We start from the raw sequence: 13,706 nt of genomic DNA, 5'->3' as shown, positions 1-13,706 counted from the left end.
AGGATAGGCAGGCTACAAAGCACTATGCCATCTTCGAAATAAGAGGCTCACCTTGGTAGTTAAATTGGATGGTTTAATTGGTAATCACATCTAGATGTTGACGGGGCATTCTCTGATTGTGTCTGTGGGATATTAGTATTCTTTTGACACACATAAGGATTTCGAGGCAATCGGTGTGATACGGAAAGTGCATTTACATGTATTGCAGCAGCCACATGCACCTATCATCTGCCCTATCAAGTGAATTACTGTTCCATTTGTCCTTGGGGAACTAAAGTGACTCATCGAGAGGCTTTTCTCTTATTCATTTACTATCAAATTAGTTAACTTAGTGTCAAGTAATTACATATTTGGGTTAATAGAGTAGTCCCAGACCCAAAAAAGAAAGAGGATGAAAGAGTTGGTTCCTTGAAGATCTCTTTTGTATTGAACATTTAGGACTTTGTAAAGGTCGTCCTCGAGCTAGGCTAGCAGATGAATTACCAAATACGAGCATGGTCATAATCAGAAATAAATTTTGAAATTAAATGAGAACCACTTGTCTCTCTTTCATCTACCCCTTCCTTATGACCCAGGGCAGCAACTCTTTTCTCTCTCCCTCTCTCTCTCTTCCCATGTTCTAAGGTCCAGAAAGAGCCAGAGCAAGTCTTTCGACCCAAATTCATGCTCTCTTAAATGCTTTGTTACGGCTACGTCCGGCCATATTATTGGCAATAACAGTACTACTAGTTCATTGACCGTACGTGAATTCTTAATCACATCACCTACGTGCACGTAAACAACCCTAATCAATGTTTACAATTGCGCTAATTGTTTTAATGTTTGAACAGACGTGCTCGACTGAAGACAACGAAACGTGTATTGTACAGACCAAATATGACATTGAAATTAAGATTATAGGACAATATAGTAGGTAAAGTTTCTGGTATTTGAAACGTGATAGCCATTCCAACTTTCCCAACATAAAGCCTTTCTACTTTTTCTTCTCTCCTTTGGTAATCCCACTTTAGGTTAAAGTGGAATCAACCATGTTGAATGATCTGTCGAATTGTAATGAATTTGGGCACTATAAGTTTCTATAGTTGGATGTCCTTTTAAGCAGTATAACATGCCTGGATGTTGGCTGATAAGTGATCGGTACTTCAACAATATTCCATGTGCCTGGCACTGATCAGCATGAACCTCATGGGCCAAAAGGTGTGCAGGTTTTCAAAAGAAGGCGACACCATGTTCTGTGATTAAATTTGTTAACTGAATATGGAGGATGAAAACAGATACAAATATTGAAGTGGGTCTTGCATAATCACCGAAAGGCAGTGATTTCCTGACTATCATAGGGTTTCGATAGAAAATGACCTCATGCTGAACGAGGACATGAGGCCATGTTACCTTTGCCCCCTCTCGAAACTTCTCCTCGAGACAAAATAGCTAGGTCCATCAGGGTTCTCATGCATTCTCAGTATTTCTTCATATGCTCTGCTATCTTAACAGGAGATCAAGCCCCAGAATCAAGCTAGCAAGGATAATTCTTCAATTATATACTGATCCGTTTGCCTTATTGAGCAATCAGATGATCCAGAACTTTACCTGTTTTTATTAATCCTGAATGTACATAAGCAAATTGGTTTTTGAGGTGACCATCTACCTGCAAAATATCCATTAGAGGCCATGTTTAGTTTGTCTTATCGTCACGTAACCCAAAAAGGGGAACGATCTTAGGGGTATGCAAATTGCATGGAAAAGTATATATATATATATATATATATATTCCTTTAAAACCCTATAGACAGCAATAAACATGCTCCAAACCACCAAGGAAAAGCTAGACACCTACTTCACAATCTACAAACATAAAGGAGTAGTTAACAACCGAGGGAAATAGCTTACCAATACTCTATTCTAATTAAAAAATCAAAATTTGGTAGGAAGAGGAAAATATTGTGACCCTGGAAGTAGCCAGCTCGACCTTGATATTCATGGAAGTTTCAAATGAGACAATTTATCAGAAGCCACACATAAACGAAGGAAATTGGAAGCATAAACTTTTTGGAAGCCTAATCTTAAACAACTCGATGTGTGTGTGGAATGGAGGAAAAAAATGGAAAACGGGAATGGCCCCATTTACAGCTAAGCCCTTGAATCCGGAACGCCAAGGACTTTACGGATGTACCTTAAACAGAGCTGAAGCACATGTCCTGTGTTAGATGAAGGAAGCCATAAATGTCATGTTTCGGGAGATGGTCTACTTACACAACTGTATTATTTATCTGTTGGGTTTTTTCGCATTCCATTCCAGGGAACAACATTCTATTGGAAGGGGTCCAAGCCAGGGTGGATGATTGGTTGTTTGGGTCAGGGGGAGAGAGGACGTTCTAACCATGCAGACCTTGAAGTTTCAAGGAATTTGGAGTAGTCTTTGCGCCACAGGGAGACCTAGCAGGTCTGACATTTTTGCCAGCAGAAAATTATGACCAATGACTAAAATTTATAACCCACATCGCAACTTGCCATATGAAAGTTCTTCGAAAGTTCTAGCATTTCAACCTCCCCTTTGATGAAATGCTGTACGTTGCTGGTCATTTGCTAGACAAGAATCCAGGTCTTAGTTCATGCGTGAACTTGGAGTGTGAATCCTGCCTCTAAGTTTCCATTAGCACCCTTAGTTCAGTGGTTTACCCCCTCATTCAAAAAAAATTATAACATAATACACAGGAGTTGTAGTCCCCGGATGAAGGCTTGAAGCCCAAGCCCAAGGCTAAAGCCCTGAATTTTGGTTCTGATTGCAGTTATTGGTAAGATGGGTGATCCCAAGATAAGTAGGCCCCCATCCTCATCTCAATCTCATTTATGGTCATGTTTTAAGCATTTTATTGCGCTCTTATGAAAAAGCTTCCAAGAATTTTAACCAAAATCTCCACGCTCCCAACAGTGAAATACTAAGCACATGTTCATTGCTGAAGTAGCTGTTTCAAAGAATTATGGATGAATTGCTGGAACTTGAAAAGATGGCTTCAGAGTGAGTTGCATGCTGATGAAAACTGCTCTATTCAAAAAGAGAGATGAAAGAACCTTGCCCTCGGCTATTGTCAATGAATCGCTCCTACTTCCCCCTAGTTAACAGCTCGGACACTCGGCAATTGGACAGTTAATATAGCAGCTTTAAAACAACGGGAAATCAGAAGGTGATAAACTTAACTTGAGTAGATAAAAGAATTAGTACTTGACACATTCATATTTCAAACCGGTACAAGCCCTCAGACTCTGTGACCTCTGTTGAGTATCAATTCCTCTTAAAAGAATGAACCATAAGCATTTCAATATATTTAGTATCACACTACCTAATATAATCCATTAGGAAGCCGATCACCAGGAGTTGAAGAAAGGCATATAAATAGGCTTGGAGATATGCTCAATTTCATTATTGGAGCTGCTGAAGTTAGACTTAGTGGTGCTCAACTTGGAACCGCAGGACCCTCTTTCCTCATTTGTTATAATAAACTTACCGCAAAACCTACTATCAACTTATGCACCTAAGATGATAGAACAGCCGGCTGCTGTGTTGTCTCCTCTGCTTGCAAACTCTCATAATATTTGACAAGGACTTGCCATCCTCCAGGGCACATAAAACCGTCAGGAGGGTTCTCACCATTTCTTGCATAAGTTCGCATCTGCAGCAATACATGTTAGAGTCAGAAACTTAAGAACTACAAGCAATTTGAAATGCCAGCAACCTTAATTCGACAACATTTCAAGAGTATCGTCCAATCTAAGGGAATTTCCCATCATATTGACACTTTCAAGGATAAGATTAATGCTTACTCGAAAACAAGATAGTAATAGTGGAAGCTTTTCTAGCAACCTTCGACATCCAATCGATTAGTCGAAATTGTATTAGCAGTAATGATTACTCTTCTGAAACTTCAGAGACATGCCATACACTGTATCATAGAGCCTCATCTTCAAAATTTTCTTCATTAATTTATTTTTTCCAACTGAAATGTAATGAATTGTCCCAAACCAGTTCATGATATTCTTATATAAATTAATGAAGTAAAATTAAACCCCTTAAGTTTCTGGTTAGACCCTGTTTCCTTTAAACCACTGCAGAATTTCAAGTTATATATAAGTTTGAGCAACAACTGAGAAGCAAGACTAATGGACTCAATAACAAGCATCATATTCAGTTTTACATGTAATTCTGCGCAAGACTTCTGACTAATAAAATGATGAAGCCTGAAACACCATAAGAATCTAGAAAATCCAACACTTACCTTGGTTCCAGAGATGAAGAGGAAATCTTTAGCACGCGAAGGATCAAAAAATGCCATCTTCTTTTCCACTGTGTCATAAGCTGCCACCTGCAGACCATAATTCAGGGAAATGAGTGGAAAAGGGAGGGAAAACACACACACACACACAATGTAAGGCACCATTTCTTCAGCATTTAGTCCTGATTGAGTGGTGAAGGTTTCTCTTTGGATCATTGAGTGATGAAAACCCTTATTACTGGATCAGTATTTATTGAGATTATTGGCTACTGTTAAGATTAATGAAGGAGTTTCTAAAACGGACAAAGTCACATGTACTGCATAAATTTGAGTCACAATGTGATATTACTCTCTAAGGGGAGTAACTCATACATTGAAGATTTAGCAAAAGGACAGCATAACCCATAAAAACCATTTCAAGCATTTATCAATCAAGAATAGCCAGTAAAGTTTATATATAATAAACATGGAATTGGAAGCAGAGCTTAAGTTATAAGGTAAAAAGCAACAAATAATATCTATAATTACGGTCAAACCAGCATATATTGCCATATTGGTACATACGCGAAATGGCAAAATGTTAAGCTTTTCCAACCCAGGAGCCATGCTTAGCACTTTTTTCCCATGATCAGGGTCATACAAGTCCCTCTTCTCTGTTGGGTGACCCATTCCAGCAGGATCACGACCTACAATATAGAAATTAGCCCCAGCATTTATCCTTGCCTTGGCATGCCACTGCACCTCTGTTGGACCCGCATAATGCATGGGTGATGGGAATATGGCCACAATGGTAGTCTCAGGGTCAAGGACTCCATCTTCCAGGACCTGGATATAAATGAAATTCAATATACATGTCATTTAAACAGAGAAGCTGATGAAGTAAACAGTAAACTGTTACCTAAATGACAAGAAAGTACGAAAACTGTCATCTATTTAAACTTTTTACAGAAGCTTTAAAGTTTCAAGACAAATTTATTTGAATGCTAAACACCATACAAGAAAAACATCAATAGCTTTGGTTCATAAGTCAGAGCTACGAAGTACATAGAATTGCATCATTTTTAAAGAGCTTGCACATATCTGGTCCTTATAGCAAGTATCCTTAATCTAGCTGATGATTAGTAGTGGTTATATAGAGTGAATAATGGGAAAAACCTTGCTGTGTTGTTCCATGCGAACATTCAAGGGCACATCGTCAGCCTTTGTGAAACCACCTAAAGGATGAAGCAACAGGATTGGATTCTTGAAACCCATTTCTAGAAGTCGTCTCCGCGTATCATTCATCAATAGTGCATGCCCATTATGCACAGGATTCCTTAATTGAAAAGCAAAAACTGCATCCGCTTTACGCCTATCAAATTCTTTCCGGAGTTGCTTGGGGGAAATTCTGTATTGATCAAGCCCGTCGTTATATTTGATAGGTTTCAACACTTCCAAATCACCTCCAATGAGCCAGTTTCCAGCTGGAGTGATGACTTCCTCAACATATGGCAATCCTGGTGCAGTTGTTCCCCATGTTCTAGCTATTCTTTCTTCTTTGTTATGCTTGTAGATTTGAATGCTGCAATAAAACTTAAACATTTAAAAAATATTTACAAAATAAGAAAGATTAGCTGATTTGAAAACTTTCCAGTACAATTTTAGCTTTCATGATACCAATGGCAATTCAATCAGTAACCGAGCAATTAAGCACAAAACACTTGCAACCAACAAGACTCCTTGAAGGCTTACCTAGCAGTATACATCAAAGTAAACGAGCTGGAATTCTACACCAAGCTTATATATTACTGAAACTTCCACCATTTTTTAATTTTCATTCATAAAATAAAAATTGGGACCTTAAAAAAATAGTAATACTAACAGTTAAGAGTATGTAGAAACACAATTTCAGTTGTCACTTGCATCTTCACGCATAACAAAAGATGTGCATAAAAAAATAAAGAAAAAAAGAAAGAGATTGTTAAAAAAAATAAAGGAGGAACCTCCAGAGAATGGCGATCAAGTCTCCATCAGGCCCAACCAACACAACATCGGAAGACGACCCAATTCCTGCCTTAGTCTCATCATCAATAGCCAAAACTATGGGAAGTGGCATGTTGACAATAGACCCATCTTTCATCCTCAACGAATTGAAATGCAAGCTCTGCAAATACTCATCTTCCCTCATAAACCCTTTCAGAGGACTAGCCCACCCTTCGCTAATCACATGCACCCACTCCACATCGATCTTGGTCAACCTCACCTTCGGCATTGACTCGGCCTCAGCCGTCTTGGCTTCCCTCTCACTCTCCGGCAGCACCACATCGACGAGGACCCCACCATCTGGTCGATCAATGAGCTCTTGATCAAGGAGTCGAAGAAAGACTGAACCAGAGCTTGCATTCTTCTCGGCTTGTGAAATGTTGACGTTTAAAGGTGTTAGAATGGTAAATTGGTTTTGGTCGGATTTGGGTGCTATAACAACCCGTGAAACAGCTGGGTCTGTTGCTCAAATTAAGATAAGTGGTGGAAGTGGTGAAGTGTACTTTAATCGTTACAGACATGATTGTAGGAAATTGTGAGATTCGGTTTGAAGAATAAGTTGTTAGAGAAGAACAGTGAGATCCGTGGAAATTGGGTGACAAAGATTGAGGCTTTAAAATTGGCGAACATTGTTGCTGTTGGTGGTGGAAGAAAGACCATTCGGCTGGAAAAGAGATCCACACGTTTGCCTGTTTCACTCGCTCTCTCGTTTGTGGACGGGAAGTTTGGCGCTGGGACCACGACGAGAGACCCATCACCCGTGGCTTTTGATTCAGCGGAAAACTATGGGCTTGAAGGTCATATTGAAAAGGTTGAAAGGACGTCGCAGCCCAATTCTGACCCAAGAATTTCAGGACTCCAAGTCTGAACATGATTGGATGGGAAGCCTTGAAATGTTCGTCTTGCCGGTATTGCTATCTATCTTGCATTGATTCTTTGCTTTCTATAATGCTCAATCGCATTCAGGGGTAGTCACCTTCGTTACATTATCCTTAGCTTGCCAGTTGGCTTCAGCGTTTTCTTTTTCAAGAACAAAAGAAGATGGTTGTTCCATGTCTATGCCTTGATTTCATGATGGTGGTGGCAAAGTTTTTGAATTATCAGCTATCAGAGATTGGAATGCCATCATTTGAATCTAGAATTTTGTTCAAATTCCTTACATCTAACACTTAACTACTTGAACTATTGTTAAATTATATATTTTTATTCCAACCTTTGAAGAAAATACAGTTTATAAGCTTATCATCTTAACTTAACGCGAAAAAAATGAATATTTCAAAATTATTATTCACATTTAAAGGTATTTTTATAATTTATTATATTACACCTCTAAGCTCTAGACAGGAACTATGGAGGTCTTGCTAATCATTTTGTTGGTTCTAGAGGGTGTGAATGCCTTGCAGATTTTTTTGTATATGCTGCAGTCTCGATTGATAATATAACTTATGTACATTATATTAACTGAAAAAAAGACAAAATCACAAATCGTCATATGAAAAAAATAAAATTATAAAAAAAATGTAAATGAAATTTACTTTACATTTCATCTTAACTAGCAATTTATTATGCTTTTAGTTGACCGTATTATAATTTAGTTACTAGTTATATTGTCAAAGTATTTCGACTAGTATATAATAAGAGTGAGCAAATGTCGATTTGATCGATTTTTGGTTCGATTTTTTACAAAACCAACTTAAAATTTAATATTTTCTAACCGACTGAACCGTATAGTACCTAAAGTCAGTTGTGATCGATTTGAATGGGGTTCGATTTGATCGGCTTTGATCAGGGTTTAGTATGAGAGGGAAAGGTGAAAAGGGAGAGGCGAAAAGAGAAGGGAACCCATTTGATTGGTGGCTGTTGGCTTAGGGTTTAGTATGAGAAGAAGAGGCGAAAAGGGAAGGGAAAATTAGGTCGAGGGAAAACGAAAATAATAGCAGCTGTGCTTTAGGGGAGGTTTAATGAAATGTACTTTTGTATTTTCATCCCTTATAAAAAAGAGAGAAAAGCTCCTTACTGGTTAATTGATCAATTCGAGGGGAAAGAAGTTCCCCTGACAACCGAACCAATCGATTGACGAGGTCAATCGAAACTATCGACGATTGCAATCAGTTACAATAATAGACAATTGCGGTTGGTTGTTTGGTTGCAACTGACCGCTGCACAAGGCTAGTATACAAAAAGAATATGTAATTAGATAACAAGTGAATAAATAATTAGTGTATAAGAAATTAGTTTGTATGTATTGATTAAAGAATTAAATACATATGAATTGGGGATGTAAGAATGTGGTGTTCTTTGATTATGACTGAAGGAATAATTTTTCAATGAAACTTAAAAATATTTATCAAGATACACTATTGTAGACATAAACAAGACTTGCATAAATTACACAAATGTTAAACTACTTGAAAATATTTACCCATGCAAGACTTTGAAGAAGTTTTTAAGATCAAGTGCTTTTTTTTTTTTATTGCATTTAAACTAGTGGAATCAACTAATGCCTGAGATTCTAAGTCTATAGTCTTGAACTAAAGAAAACACTTATACAATCAACATTTAGCCACGAGCTCAATGGATTGTAATAGAAACTTTCAAAAAAAATATATTATAATAAACATGTTTAAACTTACCTTTCTTTTACTAATAATTCAGTGAACATGATAGGGGTAATTTTGAGCATTTAGCTCTATAGGTGAGCAATATTTGATTAAAATCAAAATAATCAAAATAATTTAATAAATTTGATTAAAATAGTTTAGTTAGTTTGAAAATAAGACCAGTTAAATCAATTAAGTCAATTAATTTCGATTTTACTTTTTTCTTGTTAATCGAATTAATCAATTTATAACTATAGCCATATTTTCAATTCCGTTTGCTTAGCTATGCTCCAATTGCCAAAATGAAGTACTAATTCAACTCAGTTAATTAAACTATAAATATTTTTTATTATTACAAGAAAAATCACATTTGACGTTCCCTTTGAAATTGATAATTTAGTGGACAATGTCAATCAGATCATCAACGTCAATCACAGCTAACACTATTGACGTTAGATTTCCATTAAAAGACACACGGCGACACATTAAAAGAAAAGCAAAAAGGCCCCACATCAAAATCCACATATCGCCCTCTAGAGTTTTTGGTCTGTCACGCAATTATCTCACAGCCACCTCCTTATTGGCGAGGGAGAAGTATATTCCAAAAAATGTTCAAAAGAAAAATAAAAAGGAAAACCTGCTCGCTCCATAATTCCAAGACCAGAACGACCTTGCCCATATTCAAAGACGTAAACACCCCTATGCTTCTTTATTTCTGTATCCGCTAAATCTCGTAGGGGTATTATTGTCTTGTAAGTTTGTCACCGTGCCCTAATTCGCCGTTGCAGCAACAGCCTCACAAGACCAGAAGCTAGAAAACAAAACTCGAAAGCAAGCCTAGGTTTCCTTCTTTCTCTTATTTTTATCGATTTTAGGGTTAGGGTTTTCGTCTTTGGTATTCGCTTTTATTAGAGATCCGCGAGAGATTGGAATTGGGGGGGATTGGCGATGGGAGTGCCAGCGTTCTACAGATGGTTAGCGGAGAAGTATCCGCTGGTTATAATGGACGTTATCGAGGAAGAACCGGTGGTTATCGACGGCATCTCGATTCCGGTTGATACGAGTAAACCTAACCCCAACAAACTCGAATTCGATAATCTTTATCTCGACATGAACGGGATCATTCATCCTTGTTTCCACCCCGAGGACAGAGTAACTTTCTCAACACAGTAAAATTTTCATTTATTTTCCAGCATTATATTTCGTTGCAATTGTTAGAGTGATTATAATTTGGTGATTTTGATTTCAATTCATGCAGCCTTCGCCGACAACTTTTGATGAAGTATTTCAGTGCATGTTTGATTACATTGATAGATTGTTTGTTATGGTCCGTCCTCGGAAGCTTTTATTTATGGCCATCGGTGAGTAGTGCTAGCTTCGGTTGAAAGATATTTTTGATATTTTTGACATGCAGAAAAAATGTATGTATAAATATTTGGTAATACTAACTGTATATCTGGAAACACGCTGTAGATGGCGTTGCCCCTCGGGCCAAAATGAACCAGCAGCGCTCTAGGCGATTTAGAGCTGCAAAAGATGCTGCAGAGGCGGTATGTGATCTTGTCATTGCTTGGGTAGTTTTCTTTTTTTGTTTCCAATGCTAATCTGTATACTAGATGAAATCTTAAGATCATTCAAGAATGAATTTGTTGACATAGGTATTTCATATTCTCCTGCAATTTAATGACATTGATGCTACAACAGAAGCCAAATTTGATAATAATTTTGTTTTTGTTAACTTTCCTTTGGTAGGCAGCTGAAGAAGCGAGGCTACGAGAGGAGTTTGAGAGGGAGGGCAGAAGGCTTCCTCCTAAAGAGGAATCACAACTTTTTGATTCAAATGTTATTACACCTGGCACTCCATTTATGGCTGTTTTGTCAATTGCTTTGCAGTACTATATCCACCTTAGATTAAATTATGATCCTGGATGGAAAACTACCAAGGTAGCATCAATGTTATGGTTCCTTGTTTATTTTACTTTCTGTTGCATTTTGCTTTCTTTTGACATGATGGAGAGTTTTGGGCCTTTTCTTATATTTTCATCTTATTGAAGGTTATTCTCTCTGATGCAAATGTTCCTGGTGAAGGAGAACATAAAATTATGTCATACATTCGGCTCCAAAGGAACCTTCCTGGTTTTAATCCAAATACACGCCATTGCCTGTATGGTTTGGTATATTTCTCCCTTTATTATTTCCATTTTGGATTTCAGTCTCTCTATATAAATTAATATGCATGTGCTCTTTACTTCTATTTATTTGCTTTGGCCAACTTTAGTGGACTAAATCTTGCACTCTGCTAATTGTTGACTCTTGACAGGATGCTGATTTAATTATGTTGGCCTTGGCCACTCATGAAGTTCATTTTTCAATCCTCCGAGAGGTTTGTATTTTTTAAACTTGAAGAAAACTGCTACATTGAGAATCATTATAAATTGCTAGAAATTTTTTACGCGATCTGCCTTTCTCGTATTTTTATAACTTATGTTTGAGGTTGATTATTTTACTCGTTTATCAGACTAAGTGGATGTTACAAGCTAAATTATTTTTGGAAGCATGTTTTATCCTTCTATTATCCTGTTTGCCAATTGGCCCAAAAGTAACAGGTTTTATGGAATACTGTCAGGTTGTCTTTACCCCTGGACAAGATAAATGCTTCCTGTGTGGTCAGATGGGCCATGTAGCAGCAGATTGTGAAGGAAAGGCAAAGCGGAAGGCTGGAGAATTTGATGAGAAAGGTGATGGAAAAGCTGTGGCCAGAAAGCCTTACCAGGTAATTTTTCAATTGAATATTTATTTGAAATGATTATAATAAAATCGTTCAATAAATTACAACTTGTTATTTGCTTCTCTTTGCAGTTTCTGAACATATGGACACTTAGGGAGTATCTGGAATATGAGATGAGAATCCCCAACCTTCCTTTTGAAATGGACTTGGAGCGTGTTGTGGATGATTTTATATTCATGTGCTTCTTTGTTGGCAATGATTTTTTACCTCATATGCCCACACTAGAGATTCGTGAGGTCTGTAAATGGTTGAAGTAATTATTTTACTGTTGGCTTAAATTTTCATAATGATTTTGTGAATGGAAACTAAAGGTTTCATATATAAAACTGAGGTTTTAATAGGAAGCTTTCTTTTTTCCATTTCTTAATTTTACAGGGTGCAATCAACTTGTTAATGGCAGCATACAAGAAGGAATTGAGGTCATTGGGTGGTTATTTGACCAATGGAAGCAAGGTGCCTGTTACTCTTGTTTGTGTCAGCTATGTATTTTTCCAATCACCAAATTTCATTCGGTACACTAATAGTTTTGACTGCTTGTTTGCAATTTCAGCCAAATTTGAGCAGGGTAGAGCATTTTATCCAGGCTGTGGGATCCTATGAAGATAAAATATTCCAGAAAAGAGCACGATTGCATCAGGTTTGTTGAGTTTAGGATCAATATGATTCTTATTTCACTTAAAGCAATTTTCGCTTATGTTTGGGCTTTGTCATTGAGTCATATTATCCTGGAAAACTTGCTCATGGTTGCCTTTCACTTTTCATAAAAATAAGGGTTGGGGATCTTTATCTTATGGTTGGGTTGTTGCTTTGGTTCTTTTAATGTTGCAGTGGTATTTATCTACCTGTTCAATCCTCTTTTCACTGATTGTGCAAGAGATGTGATTATCACCCAACTATTCTAAAGTGTCATGATTGGAATCTGACATGGCACTTGTTCTGTATGCTTTGGTGGCAAGATTAACTATTTCATAATTGTATAACTTCTGAGTTGCCTTCTGCTGTTTGCTCTGAGGAGTTTTGTAGTTTTAAAACTTGAATCTTCAATGTTTCTGAAAATGTTTTATGGGCATATATGCGCCTTAATATGAATAGACTGACTTGAGGCTTCTTGGAATGAATGCATTATATTTTGAACTGTACCTCTTTACTTATCCTTTGACCTAGTGAAGTTTTCAGTATTAATTTGTTCTATGCTGCTGGTAACGGACAGCGTCAAGCAGAAAGAATCAAGCGGGAAAAAGCACAAGCTAGAAGAGGAGATGATGTGGAGCCTCAAATTCAACCTGATTCTCTGGTTCCAGTTGCTAGATTTCATGGTTCCCGTCTTGCCTCGGGCCCTTCACCTGCACCATTTCAGCAAACAATGGAGTCTAATGGTAATGGATCCTCTGGTCAGCCACACAAAGTGCGACGTTTATCGTCAGGGGCCACTATTGGTGCTGCTATTGTCGAAGCAGAGGATAGTATTGAAACAGAAGTATGTTTTCCTGCTTCAGGAGAGGCACTTTAATGTAATTCTGACTCCTACAGCCATTCTTTAGGACTCATATTCCATGGGCTAACCTATGATTTGGTATGAGCCTTGCTGGGGAGGAGTTAAGAGAGTATAAGCATCCTGCAATATATATTTATTCGAATGTTGTACGTTATAATAATGGTGCTTACTATGTTGTTTCTTTCATCCCATTGGCATCAGGTACATGAGAACAAAGAAGAATTGAAAGCAAAACTTAAGGAGTTGATCCGTGACAAATCTGATGTTTTTAACTCCAAAAATCACGAGGAAGATAAGGTTTGCATATGATATTATCTATTCATAAGTAATTTATTATTAGTTTTTCAGTTTCTACTTCTATTTTGGCTAAAGACAGTAGTCATATTAGAAACTCAGTTGAAATTATTTGTATGTCCAATTTTCAATATGTATGCTGTCCCCACCCCTTATCTTATTTCTACCACATGGCAAATAATTCATATCGAATTGTAATTGCATGTAAAATTCAATGGGCTAGGCTTAGTTTCATATTT

The 13,706-nt window shown here is 37.3% G+C and overlaps 2 protein-coding genes across 4 annotated transcripts; one reads left to right on the top strand and one right to left on the bottom strand.

Annotated features, from left to right (window-relative positions):
- Window positions 1–3,183: 3,183 nt before the first annotated feature.
- LOC110416357 (Pseudouridine synthase/archaeosine transglycosylase-like family protein) lies at window positions 3,184–6,623 on the bottom strand. Its single transcript, XM_021428338.2, has 5 exons — window positions 6,251–6,623; window positions 5,424–5,829; window positions 4,833–5,093; window positions 4,272–4,358; window positions 3,184–3,668 (listed from the first exon to the last, which is right to left on the bottom strand). The coding sequence occupies exons 1-5, from the start codon at window positions 6,517–6,519 to the stop codon at window positions 3,531–3,533; spliced, it is 1,161 nt and encodes a 386-aa protein (XP_021284013.2). The 5' UTR covers window positions 6,520–6,623; the 3' UTR covers window positions 3,184–3,530.
- A 2,896-nt stretch (window positions 6,624–9,519) lies between these two features.
- Window positions 9,520–13,499, top strand: LOC110416646 (5'-3' exoribonuclease 3-like). 3 transcript variants are annotated; one of them, XR_002445181.2, is made up of 12 exons: window positions 9,520–10,042; window positions 10,149–10,251; window positions 10,364–10,440; window positions 10,643–10,834; window positions 10,945–11,064; window positions 11,211–11,273; window positions 11,517–11,663; window positions 11,750–11,914; window positions 12,054–12,131; window positions 12,229–12,315; window positions 12,889–13,251; window positions 13,375–13,499. XR_002445181.2 is itself a non-coding variant. In XM_021428679.2 (12 exons), exons 1-11 carry the CDS (start codon window positions 9,839–9,841, stop codon window positions 13,186–13,188), a joined length of 1,536 nt encoding a protein of 511 aa, XP_021284354.1. In that variant the 5' UTR covers window positions 9,520–9,838; the 3' UTR covers window position 13,189; window positions 13,375–13,473. The 3 variants fall into 3 exon arrangements, 2 of the variants coding, with proteins under 2 accessions (XP_021284354.1, XP_021284353.1); XM_021428679.2 differs by having other exon boundaries at window positions 12,889–13,189; window positions 13,375–13,473; XM_021428678.2 differs by having other exon boundaries at window positions 9,521–10,042; window positions 12,889–13,155; window positions 13,375–13,497.
- Window positions 13,500–13,706: the final 207 nt, after the last annotated feature.

Source organism: Theobroma umbraticum, unplaced genomic scaffold (genome assembly GCF_002168275.2).
Source record: "Theobroma umbraticum cultivar Fairchild unplaced genomic scaffold, ASM216827v3 scaffold_51.0, whole genome shotgun sequence".
Classification (NCBI taxonomy): Eukaryota; Viridiplantae; Streptophyta; class Magnoliopsida; order Malvales; family Malvaceae; genus Theobroma; species Theobroma umbraticum.
Note: the sequence above shows the minus strand (reverse complement) of the source record. Positions and strands in the feature narration are given on the sequence as shown.

Excerpts from the sequence above, each read along its gene's own strand:
- LOC110416357 (XM_021428338.2), bottom strand. The coding sequence starts at position 6,519 with ATGCCGAAGGTGAGGTTGACCAAGATCGATGTGGAGTGGGTGCATGTG. Across the intron at positions 5,830-6,250 it reads TTGATCGCCATTCTCTGGAG|CATTCAAATCTACAAGCATA; the intron begins GTTCCTCCTTTA and ends GTTTTATTGCAG. Across the intron at positions 3,669-4,271 it reads TCTTCATCTCTGGAACCAAG|ATGCGAACTTATGCAAGAAA; the intron begins GTAAGTGTTGGA and ends GTATTGCTGCAG.
- LOC110416646 (XM_021428678.2), top strand. The coding sequence starts at position 9,839 with ATGGGAGTGCCAGCGTTCTACAGATGGTTAGCGGAGAAGTATCCGCTG. Across the intron at positions 11,664-11,749 it reads TGGCCAGAAAGCCTTACCAG|TTTCTGAACATATGGACACT; the intron begins GTAATTTTTCAA and ends TTCTCTTTGCAG. Across the intron at positions 13,156-13,374 it reads AGGATAGTATTGAAACAGAA|GTACATGAGAACAAAGAAGA; the intron begins GTATGTTTTCCT and ends CATTGGCATCAG.